The sequence below is a fragment of the Trichogramma pretiosum genome, unplaced genomic scaffold (assembly GCF_000599845.2).
Source record: "Trichogramma pretiosum strain Unisexual culture from Peru unplaced genomic scaffold, Tpre_2.0 scaffold64, whole genome shotgun sequence".
Lineage (NCBI taxonomy): Eukaryota > Metazoa > Arthropoda > Insecta > Hymenoptera > Trichogrammatidae > Trichogramma > Trichogramma pretiosum.
Genome location: NW_019641692.1, coordinates 214,266 through 233,170, shown reverse-complemented (window position 1 = coordinate 233,170; position 18,905 = coordinate 214,266). Strand labels below are relative to the sequence as shown.

At 43.0% G+C, this 18,905-nt stretch overlaps 1 protein-coding gene and 2 long non-coding RNA genes across 5 annotated transcripts in view; 1 reads left to right on the top strand and 2 right to left on the bottom strand.

Moving 5' to 3' along the window:
* LOC106656191 (broad-complex core protein isoforms 1/2/3/4/5-like) overlaps positions 1-2,482 on the bottom strand; it is a 47,475-nt gene extending 44,993 nt beyond the window's left edge. Inside the window, exons 1-2 of one of the 3 annotated variants that reach the window (XM_014376908.2) lie at positions 2,339-2,482; positions 578-1,249 (exon numbers count right to left, since the gene is read on the bottom strand). In XM_014376908.2, coding sequence (XP_014232394.1) covers positions 578-847 — 270 coding nt within the window. In that variant the 5' untranslated portion in view covers positions 848-1,249; positions 2,339-2,482. Of the gene's footprint in view, positions 1-577; positions 1,250-1,678; positions 1,814-2,338 lie in introns of those variants that run through there. The other 2 variants (XM_014376907.2, XM_014376909.2) reach the window with 2 other exon arrangements.
* Position 2,483: 1 nt separating this feature from the next.
* On the bottom strand, positions 2,484-11,448 carry LOC111694307. The gene is made up of 3 exons (XR_002763594.1): positions 11,218-11,448; positions 10,957-11,129; positions 2,484-3,023 (listed from the first exon to the last, which is right to left on the bottom strand). It is a non-coding gene; the product is annotated as an uncharacterized LOC111694307 (long non-coding RNA).
* LOC111694306 lies at positions 4,841-10,547 on the top strand. The gene is made up of 3 exons (XR_002763593.1): positions 4,841-6,366; positions 7,945-8,027; positions 10,459-10,547. It is a non-coding gene; the product is annotated as an uncharacterized LOC111694306 (long non-coding RNA).
* Positions 11,449-18,905: the final 7,457 nt, after the last annotated feature.

The window sequence follows — 18,905 nt, the reverse complement described above, 5'->3', positions numbered from 1 at the left end:
CGCTGCTGCTGCTTCTGTTAATGCTGCTGCTGCTGCTGATGCTGATGCTATGTGTGTATGCCAATGGAGGCGTAGGAGGTGGAATGGTGGCGGACGTCGACGACGACGGCTACGTCGACGGAGGGGATCATCCCACATACATATACACAGAGGGGCTCGTTCGTTCGTTCGAGCTCTCGCTCGCTCGTATGTGTACGTGCATGCAATTTAATAATGTCCGAAAAAGCGAATTAAAAAGAGAGCAAAAAATAGGTGGGGAGGCCTCGACTGCTGCTGCTGATGCTGCTGCTGCTGCTCCGACGTCGATATTATATGGGAGAGAGAGATAGAGAGAGAGAGAGAGAGCGAAAGAGATGTGCTAAAGTGGAGTGGCGAGAAAATGCGACAGCCACAGAAAATAAAAAAAAAATATGCAGAGAGCAGCGAAAAAGAAGTTGAGCGACCAAAAACAAAACAAAAAAAAAAGAAGGAAAAGATATCTGGCCGATAATGAGCTGGTATGAGCGCAGCTTCGAGTTTTTCGAGAGCGCGCTGCATTTAATAACATAAACCAACGTCGGACGTCGACGGGGCTAACCTTGAAGAGCTCCTTGAAGTAGGGGCTGCAGGCCGACAGGACGACCTTGTGCGCCTGCAGGCGTCGTCCGTCGCAGGCGAAGGTGACGTCGACAAAGTCCTCGTCGTCGCGCAGAGCCTCGAACTGGCTCGTTATGTTGGCTTGGAAATTGTTCCACCTGAGGCAGAACTGCTGCTGCTGGGCCGCCGCCACAGCCGCGGCCGCGGCCGACGTCGCATTGATGATGTTGCTGCTGCTGCCGCTGCCGCTGCTGCCCACGTCCGTCGTCATGCTCCTCTTCTTCGTCGGCTGCTGCTGCAGCTTCTCTCACAGTCGTCTCGTGGTGCAATAATACTTGTTAAAAACTTTTGCTTTTCTCTTTTTTTTTTATTTTGCTTTTTTACTTTTTTTGTTGCGTTAAATGATCAACTTTTCACTTGTATATAATGCACAACAACACTGCACTTTTATTATTGACTGGCGCACAACACGACGACGACGACGTTGACGTTGACGTTCTTGTAATGCAGCTGCTGCGGGTGACTTGCTGCACACACCGTCTCTCCTCCTCTTCTATTATAATATGCTCTTCGAGGCTCTCGCAGCTTTTTTCCGTCTGCTACTACTCTGTCCGTGCGAGTGAGTGTGTGTGTTTGTTGCTGCTGCTTCTCTTCTTATTCTTCTTTTTTGTTTCTGTACGATAAAACAAAAAAAAAAGCCAGAAAGTGGCTCGGATTAACTTTGACACTGCATAAGGGTATAGAGAGAGAAAGATATAAAATACGAGTTTAAGGAGAGGAAAACAACAGCGACAACAACGTGACGCACGACTATAAACAACGACACATGATCGAGATTAGGTGAATATCGTGTTTGTGTATATATGTGTCGCGCGAGTGTGAGTGAGCGAGCGAGCTAACCGTGTGATATAGGCAGACATATAGGTAGGTGCCAAACACTGCACTGGGAAGAGCAATGATTACGAATTCGCACGGCTAAATCGCGTACGCTTCACGAGTATTTGTTTAAATTTACGCCTGCGTGTGTAACAAATGTGTGATAAATGTGTAATAAATGTGTTGTAGGAGCGCGAAAAAAGGTGTAAAAAAAATTTGCACACACCACAACCTCTCGCGGCCGCCGCCACCGCCACACAACTGCTCTCGACGTCGCTGCTGGCTCGAACTGCACGACGACTCCGCCACTGCTGCTGCTGCTGCTGCTGCTGCTGCTGCCTCCTCTCCTATATAATGCACTATAAATGCTGCGCTGCTCTCGTCTGCTCGACTCACTCCTCTTTTTGCTCTCTATATTCGCGGAGCTATAGCGCGACGGACGGACGATGGCAGTGGTGGTGGTGGTGGTGTGTGCTGGTGGTGGCGGCAGCAGTGACTACCACTACTGCTTAATATTGTATGTGTACATATACATGCATATAATCAGACTTGCAGTGTGCACACTTACACACACGTGTGTGTATAGTGTGTATAAACGACGACGACGATGCCTGGGCAGCCTCGCGCGTCGCGCACATGCATGGGGGGCTGCTCTGCTTGGTTGGCCCCACGCACGCACACATGTATACACACAGACATACACACACGTGAGCACACACTGACAGCAGTGGCAGTCGGAGTTTGTGTCATGTACACACGTATATATTTTATCGCGCGTTCGTGTGTCATATATGGATGCGAGTGTGCGTGCAGGTCGCGAGACTCGCCTCGTTATGTGGTCGTGTACGTCTATAGTCGTGCATATGGCTGAAATATAATGTCGTACCTTGGACCTTGTGGCGTCGATCCTCTAGGTTGAAGTCCAGGGTGTCACAGCGACTCGTGCGGACGAACGAAAAAAAAAATCAACAAACCAAAAAAAAACCTACACACACAGTTGCACGCACGCTTGCACACATACACGCGCACACATACACATACGCACAGTTTGAAGTTGTATATATACGTATATATTATGTGTGCAGCAGAGCAGAGCAGAGCAGCACTGTTCGGCTCTTGGCTCACGTCTCTCTCCGTGTATATTGTTGCGCGCGCGCCCGAGCTCGCAGATTTTGCTGCGCTGCCTCACTCTGTGTGCTATGCTGTGCTGTGCCTGCCGCGGCGCGGATAGAGAGAGACGGACGATGATAATATTGGGGTTAGGCCACTCTTTCGGGCTCTTGCACGAACTTGGTTGACTCTCTCGACGCTGGCTTCAGCCAACAGGCAGCAGAAGCAGCAGCAGCAGCAGCAGCAGCCGCGGCCTATAATTCTGCGAACAGCAGCACTGGCAGTAGTACGTTGATGACGATGACGACGATGATAAGAGCCAAAAAAGCCTATAGAACGGACGCCTGAAGCTAGAGCTTACCGCCAGCTCAGCTTTTTTCCCCTCATCGTTGCTGTATATTTCTGTCTATATTGTTGCAGATAGCAGTCGTGCGCGCCCTGCACCACGCTCGGCCTGATCGCTGGAAAATAACAACAAAAATGGAAAGAATTACGAATCGTACGCGTAAAAAAGAGAAACGCCATTAAAAAAAATAAATCGATGACGGGATCTCATACACACACACGCACACAGTGTCGTAGCGAGAGAAGAGTGTGGGAAGAAGCTCTATATGGATTTTAAAGCAAGTCTGTAAAATGTCGAGTGTGTATGTGTGAGCTGTGTTTTAAGTAGTATATAGCTCGCATGACATACAAATATAATGACAATCGATTTATATAGAGGCAGGCCGTCTCATCGCGCGGCCGTAAATGTCACTAGGAATCGCGCCCATGTAACAGCAGCTCACGACTCACGAGTTCGCCTGTACTCACTCGCGCTGCGGCGATAATTTACATCTTCACCTTGTTAAATAAATATAGGCATGATAAGTAAGTAACCTTTCTCTCTCTCTCGTGGCTATCACGTGCCTCTGACCATAAAAGCTCGATCGAGAGCGATCGAACGATCGCTTGTCGCATGAGGCTATATAGCTGCGAAGCTCGATCGTTGGGAAAGTTTAGTGGTGTGCCTCCATATATATGCACTCGTGTTTTAGACGCTCTCTATTTCTCTCTCCGAGTCCAAGTCCATGTCCGTGTGTCTGTGTGTGTGAGTATATAAATGTACGCGTTGATAGGGGAGCTTGCGCGTACCTTCGTTGCAGATCCGGTGGCGCTTTTAGCTGCGGGGCACGGCGCAAAACTCGACTTTACATTATCATACAGCAGCCAAACGCAAATGCTCGAGACTGCAAATATGTCGGTGTGCATCTGTGTGCTTGTGTCCATCATGTAGGGGGACTTGCAACCTTTACATTGCGCATACGCGATTATGCCATCGATTCGTCGAATTGGTCCGATGCGCTCCGAACGTCGAGACTCCCGTACATTTTGCTCCTTTTTTTTTTGTCGACTCACATCGCATTTGTTTGCTTTGAATTCAAGTCGATGTTCGATCGATCGTTTTTGATACAGCTGTCGCGATCTAATTTCGAAATTCGTCTTAATTTTCATTCGAAACTACCGAGTTTTCTTTCATGTAATAACGATGATGGTTGTATTTCGGAGTCGACGCGCACATCGACACAGCTGCATAAACACATACATGCATAGGCAATCAGGCTCGTGCGCATAGCAGCAATTATAAAGATACGATAATTATCGGCGCTACTCGCGCAGCTATTTAGATTGGTCTGGGCCAAACGCGCACACCATGCTGATTCTCGCGTGCGGTGCGCACTGCAGTGCCGCCAAATGGATCGTGTGCCCCTGCAGGCACGTAGGTATATCTACACGATAGGTATAGTACCGACTCGCGTGTAATTTTTCGTATAGATGTCGCGTTTTCCTTAACGAGCGTCGATGTGCATTTTACAAATATATACACAGCCGGCTGGCAACTATGCAACGATTATGGCTTAACAGCTATAGTACCCGAAGATGATTATTTTGGGTGTCTCGATTTTGAGATGAATGATAAAATTCGATGAAGCTGATTTTATCGAACGTGGGAAAAAATATTTCGAAACGATGCAGTTCAACAAAAAAACAGTCCATTGAGTACTTTTACAATTAAGAAAACATGGAATTTTACCGATCGATTATCGAAACAATCTTAATGACGTTTTTGACAACGATTCCATTGCTCAACAAGAAACGACGGAAAATCGAATTATCGCGCCAACCGTCGTCAGCACTGCTGCATGATCGTTGGCGTACGCCATTTTGGTTTTGCAACATGTAGTAGAGCGTCTGCTACTGGTCGCGCACGCGCACCGAGTACTTTTCCGTTCGTGGATCGCGAATACAGTGCTCTGCAGCATTTCTGCACACACAACGCGAGGAGTGTGTATAATAATGCACGAAGCAGGAGCAGCTCGTGCCGAATCCATGACTTTCCGTCTCTTTTTTTCGCGCGCAGTGCAATAATAGATCCGTGGCCAACGACAGCAGCAGCAGCTTTACCAACACAGTCTGCGCAAGGCAGACGACGACGACGACGACGACGACGACGATGGCTCATGTAATCGCCAGAGCAGCAGGCACAGGCCACAGCTGCTGCTGCCGATGTCGATGTCTGCTTTATATGCGTGTGTTAGTCGATCAGTCGCGCTGCTAAAGAGAGGCAGGCCGCACAATACAAAGCAGCACGACATCATAACATCATTAACAAGTGTATCAACGGCTAGGCGAGAGCCGTGTACCCGCGATGGCAGTCTGCGTTTAGAAATATAATCGCCGATCCAGATATAATAGTGTATACAGCGCCAGAATATCCTGTAGCATAGATGGCACATAGCATACCTATTTGACGTGTGTTTGCCACTATCTGTGAATCTCTACTGTCCCCGTGGTCTTGTTACGCGCGCGTGTGCCTCTGTCTCTGTGTATGTGCGTGGCTTTGTGCAGTTGTATTATAGTGCACACACACCTCGCGATATAACCAAATGTGCACGTTGCTCGATGCACTGATGCTGCTGCAGCTCGCAGCGATATAACAGAAACAAGAGAAAGAGAGTGTTTCGTTCTTTCTGCTGTGCGTTGTCGAGTGCCATTGTCGTGTATATGCAACGATAACAAAAAGTGTGCCATGCTGGTGCTGCTGTTGCTAATCGACATTTCGAGCAGTCGAGTCATCCAGTAGTTTTACTCGTGCGTGCTACGGTTGTGTGCGTGCGTAATATTATATATAGCATATTATAATACGAAAAATATATACATCTCTCGCGCGACGTGAAAGGCAGCTCGCCACGGGCACGCACACAAATACACAATAGGTTTTGTAAACACTACAATACGCAATCTACTCTCGCTGCTGCTGCTACTACTGCTGCTTGTATATCCTACATACACACACACAACAGTATATATTTTTGGTGCATAATTCCTCTCTACTCTAAAGATTACAAGCCAGTGATATTCTTCGTTCTCAAGGTGTTCCTTTTCGTGTGTACGTGTGCTGATACATAAAGTGTTCTTTCTCTGTCTCTCGTTGCGTATACGTCTCAAACGCGTGCTCCGAACTCATATCTATACTTTTCTTTTCTTTCGGAGTCGAGAGAAAAAGATCCCGAAGACAAGGCGAGATAAAGAGAATTAGTTTCTGCGAGGTTACGAGAACCAGCAGAGAGATGCGCGACTCGTGCGCCTTGTACTCGGAGACGGTGCATCAGCAGCGACGATCATCGGTGCAGCAGAAGCAACAGTCTCAACGACGAGCGATCCTCGTTTTTCGCAACAAGCATCAACGTCAGCAGCCCCAGAAGGATGCGTAGCCGTGAAAAAAGCGTCGCAAGCGTAGTCGTTCATCGTCATCAACGAGCGGTAAGTTGAGTTTGCCCTGGTGCTGCACCTCGTGATAACCTTGACTTTTGTGCGTGCTGTGCACCCTCCTCTATATAACGAGCGTAGACGTGTTTCGCATACATGTATACAGCGTTGTGTGACAGTTACAGTGCATTTCGTAACACGTATAGAACACGCATGATAATAATGGACAATTCAAACGACTCGTGCGTCTGCTAGCTATACTCGTGTGTTTGCCCGTTAACTTGGCTTCGATTATTCTCCGCTTTCAAAGTTATTATCTTTTGTGCAATCTCGACTGACCAAGTGCAACCTAGCCGCGAAGAAGAAAAAAAAGTTCAAGAATCGATGAGCGTAAAGGCATACACAATAAAGCCTCCTTTCGCGCGCGCGCGCGCGTGTATGTGCGAGCGAATGTTATTTTTTAAACACCGTTTTAACCCACTTGTGCGATACCTCTTGTTATTTTTTCCTTTTCTTTTCTTCGTTTTCTTACAGTCTATTTTTTTCTCAAATCGTTCGACACCGGATACATACGTTGTAAAAACCTCATTTACTGACAAGTGTAGGTGCATACCGCAATAGTTAGGCCATTGATCGAACGAAAATTTCTCGCCGTTAAAAATGCTCCGAATTCGTCCAACCGTTCATAATTAGAACTTTGAATAATCTTTTAGATCGAATGTTCGTTATTTCTAGGCTGCATTGTGATGCACATTGATATTGCAATCATTGAACACTATTGTACAATAGTGGTATATTTGTAGGGTTATAACCTTGAATGGATCGAAATGGAAAAAAAACGAGCGAACAACACGGGGTTTCTCGCACGCGTCTGACCCCGCGGGGTCGAAGGGTTGCACATAAGGTTGCAATTTTTCGTTCCAATTTCAAAAAGTTACAGTTGGTGTTTTATAAGAGAAAAAAACCATGAGTGATGTAACGTTTTTTTAGTAAGGTAATGAGAAAACTGCTTTTTCGACTGTTTCTACCTGCTGTATAATTTGCAACTGTAGGCTAAGATAGCTTATTGATTTTCAAATAATATTGATCCTAGTGAGGGCATTGCATTGGAGACATGTAGGTTGTATATCTATACGAATAAAAAGTTCTACATGCAATAAGAGGTTTCAATCTTTAGACATGAAAGTAATAGGTAAAGGCTAATTTTAACTTGCATACATAAATAACTTTGGATAGTATAAAAAAAGAAAAAATTCAATTGTAAATGTTTTAGATATTAACTTCAATTGTAGTTAATTCTGTCATGCTAATATTATCAATTAGAATTTTTCTGGAGACACATTTTTAACAATTATGAGTTTGTACATCACAATGTAGCTAAATGACCACTTGTCGTATTGAATAGTTGAATAATTTTTTTTTCATTGCAATCATTTGCTTTGACAATATTGAATTTTATTTGTAATCAATAAGTGTGCGCCAACACTTTTCAGGAATAAAAGTATGCAATCATACTTTTTATTTCATTATCGTACAGTAAATAAGTATTTGTACTGTAGATACACAAAATAACATCACAATATCATTAGATTAGAGCGCTCATCTCACAGTGTTTTGTTTGTGTTATTTCAGTTGCTTCAATACAAATTATATCAATCAAGTTTAGGTTTCTACAACGGAAACCAGGATTATAATACCTAACCATCTAACCAACGGTGAGTGATTTTGTTTGCTTAACGCTTAATGCATGTCATTTTTATAACAAATATATACTTTTACTAAAGAAAGTCAAATTATTATTGATTTGGTGAATTCATTTAGAACAAAAATAACTAATAAAACTTTTAATTGTGTAAAAGAAAAAAATTACAAATAATTTTTTTAACATCAACTTTGCATCTCAAATAGCACTGTAGGACACTGTAGTTTGCCTTTTATGATGAAATTCGCATGTTTCTGGAAAATTATGCAATCCGATTTGAGATGTCGACGCAACTTAACGCAAATTCAATTTCGACAACACTTCATTTCGCTCACCAGAAGTCCAATTTAATTTTTCAAATTAATAATTCAAACTCGTCTAATTATTATTTTATAAAAAAATGACGATATTTCACTATAACAAATTAATAAATTTTTGATATTACAATCGTCCGTCTAATAAATTGTTCGTTAAATGGGTTTGATTAGATTCTCGTGCTACGTTCAAGTGCACTCGACACACGTTTCTCAATTATAAATTTCTTACTTCGGTTCGATTGTTCGTGAGCTCACGGTATTGCAAAACATAGTTGAAAAAGTGTTTAAAAATCCTAGTAGTCGGAAGTGTCATAATTATATCCGGAATTTCATGTGAAATGATCACATGCGTGACCTATAACGAAAGATACGCGTTCGAATTAACGTCGCGCGCATCTCCACATGACAGGCATAATACACATAACAGTCACACGCGGCCATATTCGGAGCAATCGTATTTTGAATGCGCAGACGACGCGAGTGCCGCATAGCACGCACGTGCCTAGGATTTATGGCGAAGCGTTATATACGGATTCTTTTTATCAACGGGGATCTCTGGCACGCTCGGTTCCAGAGACACTCGCACACTCCTACGAATTGGTCTTAGGGACGGAAAAACGCATAACCAAAACAGAATTAGGCTCAGTTGGACATTGACCGGTCGTGCGTTCTGACGTACGCTCTCGTCGTGATCCCATGTTAAGTTCGTGTGCATACTTACTCTACACTCGGATGTTGTTTATTTTTGTTTGTTTGTGAATAGACAGTGGAAAATAAATTGTTTGTTGGACAAATATAAGATGAACGAGAACTCAAAATGGAAATACGTGAGCTATTTTTTTTTTACTAAGATTTTGGATGAGCACGTGTGTCGTTTGTATAGGTGTATACACGTTCTCGTGACGTAACTGCGGTGTCAAACGCGAAGTTTATCGATTGTAATTGGTACACTGCCAATGGCACGTATAACATTCTCGATCGATTTTCCTCTCTTTCTTATCTATTATAAACACACGAAAGTCGGTATTGACGCTGTTAAAGATAACTCAAGTATATGCGCTCGTAGACAATTTGGTAGCTAGACGTGTTTGTGTCGGATGCACATACATACACACACTCCGAGTTCGTTTATATATAAATACCAGCTTTGGAGGCGACAAACCGTGTAAAACGCGTGAAAATGTTACGCATCGCGAGCGATACAATAATAGACCTCGAGTCTCGTAACTGCATACACGCACACGCACGCACTTGAGTACACTCGGGCGTATCAACACACAGACCCTTATACTCCGATGTGGCCAATTACGAACGACTAATTTTTTCTCCAACTCGTTTTATGGGAGTATGAAGTAGGTTGTCCAAGAAAAGCCCTGTCTTTTCAATGTTTGACATGCACATAAAAATACTTTGAGTGAACTCTCTCTGATTCAAACTGCATTAGAATACGGTGAATCATCCATCAAATATTATGAAAATTTTCTATGAATTTTTTTGATAACATAAACAGAGATGTCAGAGAAATTGATGGATTCGTCGAGGAAAGCAGAAAGAGTCGAGAAAGGTCGATGCTGGCATTTCAGGTGCGTTTAATAGCCGGAAAATTTCCTGCTCTGACTAGCATCTCCATCATACTCGATTAATCAACGTGCAAAGGTTAATTAATCCCTCCGGCTATATTCAAACAATGTTATACACACGTCGTTGAAACCCAATCAAATCTCGTATTGTTCTAGACTGTGCTTGCGTTGTCGCGCACGAATTATCCCCGAAACAAGACACCCCCTGTCAACGAATGCGTTTTGTTTTTCTTGAACTCGAGCCAAAAAACCCTTTTGAATTTAATTCGCGTATAATATCGAGTAATAGATTGAAATATCGTTGCATTTCTTTGAGCTCCGAAGTAAGCGAATATAAAGATGTCATATCGCGTCGAAAGCGGTCTTCTCGGACCGACGGCGTTTCCTCTTATGTGTTACATGTATAAGTTCTGAATCATTTTCGTATCAGCGAATCAAAATATAATTACATACCGTATTACGTCTATCTTAGTTGATCGGCGTTCTTCCTTCTCAACGAGTCGATTTACAATTAAAATTTAATTATGGTATTTATTTTTTCGAGCAGAACGACGAGGCGAACACCTTCGTCGCCAAAAGTGCGTCCAAGCTGGCCGCCGTTGAGGATGAGGGTCCAAGGTGGCCCGGAGTATCGCCCAAGGCTAGCGCGACTCTCGCCGCACTGAGGCTCACCAAATTGAGAATCAATTCGCCGTCGAAGACTTACAGCGACGTCTCGACTCTAACCGGTAAGTTATATATAAATTGTTCGTATAAATCGGCTCGAAAACAAAAGTCGCAGCAGCAGCAGCTACAGTGAGCGCGACAAAAGTCGCCAACACATAAAAATATCTCCGTGTGTGATATGTACGAACGAAGATGAGTGTGTGTACATTACGGCAATGCACGTGGCATGCGTCACTGAAATTCAGAATATGCCTCGGTATTTCGCGGCTTATCGCAACCTCGAGAGGGAGAGAGAGAACGAGAAAGAGAAAAGAGAGAGAGAGAGAGAGAGAGAGCGAGCTGGAGCTATATATATACCCTCTACTTATTATATACTTACTGTATGTCTGCTGCTGCTGTCGATGCTTTTCTCGAGTTCAATTGATAACGTGACCTTGATTCCGTTTGGCGGATCGCCTGTTTATCTCCTTGTCATTATCGAAATTTCTTAAAATCGCGAGAGCTCTGTGTTGCAGTCTGCAATTTTTTCCGTACTAGTTCTGACCCGCTCTACTGCCGTGCAAAAAAAAAATAATAAAATCGTTATTTTGACTTGACAATATTTTTGTCTTTTGCGTTCACTGTAATTCTTGAAATATACCGAATGTTTCTTTTGACAGCAGTAAATCTCTGCTACACTGTATACACACGTGCACAATCGTCAATTTATAGATATTCTCTTTGAGTATAGAATCGAGTGTATGAGGCCAGTAAGTTCGATAAGCGAGTCGAGTATGCACATATGCACCGCCGAAACGAAAAACGTGCCTAAACGCGCGTATATCTTGCGGAAAAAAGATCGTTGCTCGCGCGAATCGCGCTAGTGTGCGCACACCGGCTGTTCTGCCGCCGTTGCTGTAGCTGCTCCGCTCCGGCGCACGCACGCACTCATTCACTCATTCACGCGCTCGTGTCGAAGGCGCGATTATCGCTTCTCTCTCACAAATGATACTGTGCACACGGATCTCGAAATACAAGAAGTTATCGCGGAGGATGCGTATGGACGACGAAAATCTTCGGCAAAAATCACCGGCTGCGATCGACTCGGCCGTCTCAGCGTCTACCGTAGATATACTGACTCGGCTTCGTGGATGCTCGGGCGGTTTTATAATAAAGACTGCCGAGGCGCGCACACGTACCTCGCTTACTCGCATAAAACACACACACATACAGAAAGCGAGCGAGAGAGAGAGAGAGATAGCGTATTTCGCATCAAGCACAAAAGGATACGAACGACGACGACGACGACGTCTGTGCTTTGGTGTGCTTGCATGTATGTGTACGTGGAAACACCTCCTCTCGTACAACATACGATATACGCGGCCGGCACCTCGCCATCCTCATGGTGTTTTCCCATTGGTTGAGAGGCCAAATGATGATTACACTCCGAGTCTCGTGCAGTAAAGGCAGCAGCAACAACGGAGGATCTCGGGCATAATGTTCCTCGCTGCCATCATCATCATCATCATCATCATCATCATCATCATCATCATCATCATCATTATTATTCTCATGTAGAGTGCTGCCATGCCATCATACACATACATACACTCGCACATTTATACGATGTAGGAGAAAAGAATTCCACGCCGTCATCATCATCGTTTTTCGTCCGTGCTATATTCGCGCTACGCGTATGTGTGTGTGTGTGTCTGTGCATGCCCGCGACTATATACTTGACGCATCAGGATCCCACCAGAACGAACGGCAATCATCATTATCATCATCGTTATCGTTATCTTACGTGTATGCATGTATCTACACATACATAGACCCACACGAATATTGCGCATACAGCGCGAAGACGAGTTTTGCTTGGGATCGACAACTTTTTTTCCGTCAACTTTTTTTTCTCGCCGTTGCAGTTTCATTCTTTTACTTTTTTTCTCTCTTCTCTCTCTCGTCTTCTACCGGTCGAATGATGGCTTTTGATTTGCAACTGCGATGAGGTAGACTCTATTATTGTATCGAGCGAATTTCCGTATGCTCGGCGTGCCTGCAGGAAAGGGACCGAAATTGTGCGTAACGCTGCACCTAATTGATTCGAGCCTCTGCTAATCAGCTCCCGCTGCTTGTAACAAATGTTTATATGAAACGTAACAAAACATGACAAAAGTCATTTGAACAAGCTCGAGAGGCTCTAACGAGCTCGAAGAACCGGACACATCGACTGCCAATTTATGTACTACGAAGAGAGGCATTTTTTATCGAAACCCATGAACTTTCAGTTCAGCCTTCGGCCAAGGCGATACGAAAAACTTTTTTCAAAACTGCTCGGCCTAGTATACGCGTTTCTCCATACCTATCTTCCGGTTAAAAAACCAAGCGTCCTTTTGTCGATGTCTCTGTGCACAAACGCTTAACGCGGGCGCCGCATTCAATCTTCGTTCCTGCTCTCGCAGCGTATACGCATCTATTATAACGATCATCTCGCGTGCCTCTGGTTATTATGCAACAACAGCCGCAGCCGTAGCGGCTTTTATGACAAAAACGTCATCCTCAAAAAGCACATGACCATGTATGTAATACACAGACAAGAGTAGAGCAGCTTTACGCATACTCGCTGTTATAGAGCTGCTGCCGGTCGCTAAATAGTTAAATTACTTCAACGATGGTAGACGATATTCGCTTGTTTATTGAAAGTATTAAACACAACGAGTAAAAAAGTACAATTTGTTTTTCTACGGGTGCGCGTTTATTTTACCTCGTTACAAACTCTGACTCAAACCCCGAAGCGCATCGATAATTTTCTAGCATTATTGTGACCGCTCGCTCGCGTGATTTGCAATCAATCTTCTGTGTGCTTCTCACCTGTCGTCGTTTGTAAAAGTTAACCCTTCGGCGCGCGCAATATCTCGGAGCTAAGCGACGAACGAGAAGCGCGACGTCGCTCTCTTTTCTCTATACTCTCTTTCTTGGAACAACAAAAGGGCCCGCTGCGTATACGTAATAATACGTATATATCGAGGAGAAGCTCTTTCCTGTCAGTGCGCGCGCGGTTGTTTTGGCTCTCGTCCAGGCGCTGATGCGCTGCGCGTTTTTTAGCGAAAGCCCACGCGCGCACGCACGCACACACGCACACACGCACACTTAAGCATATAGAACGTGTGTGGCAGAGAGTATAAAGGCGTTCTCGCGCGGCGGGGCTATTTTAGCGAGTAGTATTGAGTCTGCAAGCCGCACGGCACCTCGACGCCAGCAACAACCTATATTGCCGCATCTGCTTTTAATATGAGCGCAGTCGCGTACCAGTAATCGTCGCGGCACCATGTGACGAAAAAAAGCTCCTCGATCCTCGTTGTAGAAATAAAGTTAAAAACTGGCATAGATCGGCAAATTAAACATATACATGTATAATAAGACTCGAAGCCGTGAAGTCGTTCGTTGTGCTCCAGTATACACATATGTATTGTAATACGAAGTCGAGAAGAGGCGCAAATATTTGGGTTACAACGAGGCGCAAGCGTCTACGGCGAAAGACAGAGATACACTTTGCCAGGCCGATGGATAGACGTGATAGATCAGTTGCGACGTATAGCGAATCTTCGCGCGACACCCCCGGCGCATAATAATGTCATACATAGGAATACCGTCGAGGAAAATTATCAAGACGACGGAATTCGGCCGACGACTGCTGCTCTTCGTGGAAGATATGCCGGCGCTGCACTTCCTCTCGTCGCGTTTCGCACCCGAAGCACCGAAACTCGACCTGTAGGTTAAAAATACGCTTCCGAGGAAGAATACCAACGAGAGGAGGCAAAAATTATAATTGAAAATGTGAACGAACTCATAGATCATTTGCGCTTCGAGCCAAACAAAAGTGTGCTTATAACTCGTCGGGTATAGAACACTGCAGTGTGCGAGAGAAAATTTATATACCGTAAAGTTCGCGATTCTACTATATATACACATATGATCGTTGCGCCGGTGACAACGGCAACGACGGACAACAAATTTCAAGAGTGAGCAGACAACTCGCCGTAGCATGCGCTCAGAGAAAGATGATTAATCGAAAGCTCTCGGATTGATACCTATATCAACAGCAGAGCCCGCACAGTTATTGTATTATGTTCTTGGGAGCAGGGAGCTCGCGTCTGACTAGGCCCAGGGGCCCGGCCAAGTTCAAGGACGCGCGAGAGAAGCGCGACGCTATACTGAGCAAGTGGCGAGATGGTAGGGGTCACGTTGCTAACGTATATACATGTTATTAGCTAACCGATACAGCTGTTATCCAACCCTCTCACATTATAAATTAGGGAAATGAGCTATACTTCCGGTTTAAATTAGCGCCTTCGCAGTCTAAGCTCAATTCTCAGATATTATCTATTATCAAAGTACCGACAATTTGTTGTTGTTGTTATTGTTGTTGTTTTTCAAATGTAAAAAATGGTCGTAAGTACTATATGCACTAGCCTCTTTCCATTTGGTTCGTGGCTATTAGCGTGCTTGCCCTAATGAAATGAAAAGTGCACGGCAGCGATCGTTCCACTCGAACGACCGCATACATGTACATCTCACTGCTATATTACGCGTTCGCCGAACTCGACTGTGCTAATTATGGGAAAAAGAGAAAGAAAGAGAGAGAAAGAAAGAAAGATTCGTATCGTCCACAAAATCAGCCAACTTGAATTTGATTCTTCACTTACGTTTTCTTTCAAGCGATATTCCCGATTTGGCTCAAATATTTCTGCATTAACGTAAGTCTCCCAATTGGAATTGGCCAAGCGGACGGATTCGCTATACAGTCACATTGTGCGCTAATTGAAGATCGCCGCATCGCAGACAGGGATGCTGTACGCGAGTATTCGGGCCATTAAAGAAGTTCGACATTGCTTATATAGATACAAAAACACATCGTGAGCGAAACCTCTCTCTCTTTCTCTCTCTCTATTTCTAGCTCGTCCAATGTCATCGCTCGTTACTCTTCGCTGCTTAAAACTCGCACACATCCCAAATAAGTGTATTATATGTGTGCGTGCTGTCTGCGGCTGATTGCCCGCAAGACGTTAGAAATATATTTCTCAATGTATAACTTGTATATATTCATTTGGCCAATTCGCCGCGCGTATGACACTCGCGGACGTCTTCTTTATTCTCGATTTACCTGAAAATGCGAGGAGCTTGACGCGATCAGAGGTATCCATATAGCGGGAATGACGCGAGACAGTCTCGAGTTTTTGACGTTCAATTTTCTTTCTCTCTCTCTCATTCTCACAAACGCGTTAATCTTCTTGATAGCGTATAACTAACGATTAATTTGCATCAATTTTGACATCAACGGCGATGCTTAATGATCCCCCATTTTTATTTTTATGTCCCTGTCGCTTGTAATGTGAAGGAGACGATTTTTCGTAGTCGTATATGAAACTGTAAGAGTTCACAGTAATGTTTTGTACATGCATCATTACATTTTGCGTATTATATCGATTTTGATAAGCAACCCCATAAATTAAGGTCAAACGGGCTTACGTACGTTAAAATAAGAGCAAAAAAATCGATATTATTTCTTTATGTAAACCTTGTATAATCCAGAAATAAAACGAAAAAAAATGTTATATGCATTATGGAACGCGGAGAAGGGAGTTTGCGTTCATTGATTGGCTGGCATGAAATTGAAGCAAAAAACGATTTGTGTTACAGAGGTCTGCAGCAGAGACGAGCTACCGGAGGTTGAGATAATCAGTCTACTAACGGAACAGATCCCGAAGTACACCCTACGCGCCGACACACTCACTGAATTTGGAGGTAAGTCCCCCCCTCGCATGGAAAATTGTATTCATCTCTATGTACAACGTTGAAAACAAAAATTAACGATGGCAATTAACAATCTGCAGGTTACGAGAACCAGGACTGGTTTATACCCTCGGCCAAAGTTGTTGAGCACGACGAAAGTTTAGGCTTAACACCGGAGCAGATCCGCGAAACTCTTAATTATTTCAGTGAGTACAAACGTCCATTTATTTTTATAATTAATTTGTGAACATTTTCGCAATTAGTGGTATAAATAAATTTGTAAAAGGTGAGAACGTAAGCTTCTTTACAAAATTCTAATACTGTATTAAATTATTATTAATAAATACGCGAGCAGTTCAAAGCAGAAGTAGAGATGTATTATAGAAGAAACTCAATCAAGATGCGACGCACAAAGCAAAACATGAATGATCGTCTCGACAATAATGTTGTTTTTTACTCGACGATGATCAAGCTTAATGCGAGCTCGTCTTAACTGCACATGTTTGTGGCTATATGAACACTCGATTGAAGAGCTCGAAATCCGTTACCAGAGCGAACGCAGAAGAAAAAGACGTGTGTATAATATTATACACACATGGAAAATGTACCCGCGCAACAACAGCACAATTCTCATTTCTCTCAGTGCAGTCTGCACGCGTGCGATCATATTTTTTTTTATCGCATTGCGTGTGTGCGCAGAATATGCTTTCTTATTATTACGAGCAGTATACACGATTTACCCGCGCACACACCTGTGAGTGTGGAATGTGGATTATTATTGTAAATATGCCGCATAATTGTAACAGGCGATGTTCCTCTATGCTAATGGAATTTTCTCACTGTGAGAGAAATTATTTTCACTGTTGAATGTGTATCGTTACAGTTGTGTGCTTTCCATAGAGATTCCACTGAGTTACGTTAGGTGCAATTTTGCAGATTTTGGTGAGACATTTTTTAATCCTAATACTTACTCGCAATTGATAATCATTTTAAAATACTTATACTGTTAAATCTTAAATTAATGTCAAATTCACCCTGATTATTTCAAAACAATCACCAATAATATCTTAAAAGATTCGTTAAAAATGTATCATTTTCATTCGTAATTTTACATGTAGATATACAGTAGTTATGTTTTATACATTGGTTTAAAAATGAAAAATTGCTGACTACATTGAAGGGCCAATACAAAATTTGTATAAAGATTTATCGATGATATGCATTGGTAGCTTATTGAACAAAATGTGTGTCTTAAGTTGAAGCGCATAACCCCTAAAAGTGTGAAGACCAAGTATTTACACTAGCTTAAATGGAAAAAGTACTGTGTTTCATTGTTGATAGTTGCACGTTACTCAATTTGTAAGCGTGAGAGACTCCCGCGATCGGTCGAGTCTTTCGCTCGTTTATATTCTCTCTTGCGAACCGTCGTTACCTGACTTCTGCTTGTTTTTATCGAGCTTCGAGAGTACAACTCGAGGTACTATCCTTTAAATTATTCGCTTTAAATGTGTAAAAGGTAATCAAGAGTTTTTTGTATCTGTTTAAGTATGCTGTTATAATGTATTTAGGCTTAATGCCTTAACGTTACATTTTTTCATCATTTTTTATCAGAGTGTTTTGTTTATTTTTCAAAACAAAAAGAAGATAAGCAATATTTTATTTGGAAATAGTAATGTAAAGCATGTTGCTGTTTTCAAGACTGCCAAACATGAAAAAACTTTTAGAAGAATAAGAATTTTCTAAATTTAATATTTTGTCTTGTTAAAAGATGAAATACTGCAAGTGCTACTTGAAAGACTTTACTTATTGCTCAAGTTTTCGTTAGAGTATATTTTATGGCTGTCTTATGTTTCCAGTTTCCATCTCTTGGCGAAGAAAGATAAAGAGGAAGAGAAGCAAATTCTTTCGTGAAGTACAGGCATTTCCTTGCCTTGATTTTGCGATTTTACGATGCACTTCATTTCAACGTTTTACTTTTAACTTACAATACAAAGGAGAAAAGGATTTCTTCATGTAAATGTCTGACAACGATTACCTGCATCATTTAGATTTTCAATTTCGATTTAGAATTTCGAAGAGAAGTCATAATTAAAAATTTAGAGAAAGTAAAAATTACTGCAACACTAGTTTATCCGAAATTAAGAGTCTCTCTCCTCTTCTATAGCGTCAACACGAGGTCTCTAACTCGAAGCTAAAATTCGGCGCTGATTGCCAATTCTCGCAACAGGCAAGTAGACGGCAGAACGTCGAAAAGTCAAAAATCGTGACTCGACTATCGATCAGTCCTGTTTTAATTCAATGCCATTTTAAAAAGCATCTCGTGCATGTCAACTGCATCGCAAGACACTCAATTTCACCTGCAAAATAAAGCTGCTCGTGTGTACGGCGAGCGTAGCAGTTCAACTATCGCATTATGAGGCAAACGCTATTTCGTCAAGGTCACTCTCAACTGTATAGAGCCTAAACTCATCGATGATATAAGTATTACCGCCCGCGCCTACATCCATTTCAACTGGAAAAAGTATAAGAAAACTCGAGCTTTCTGTATACGTGAAA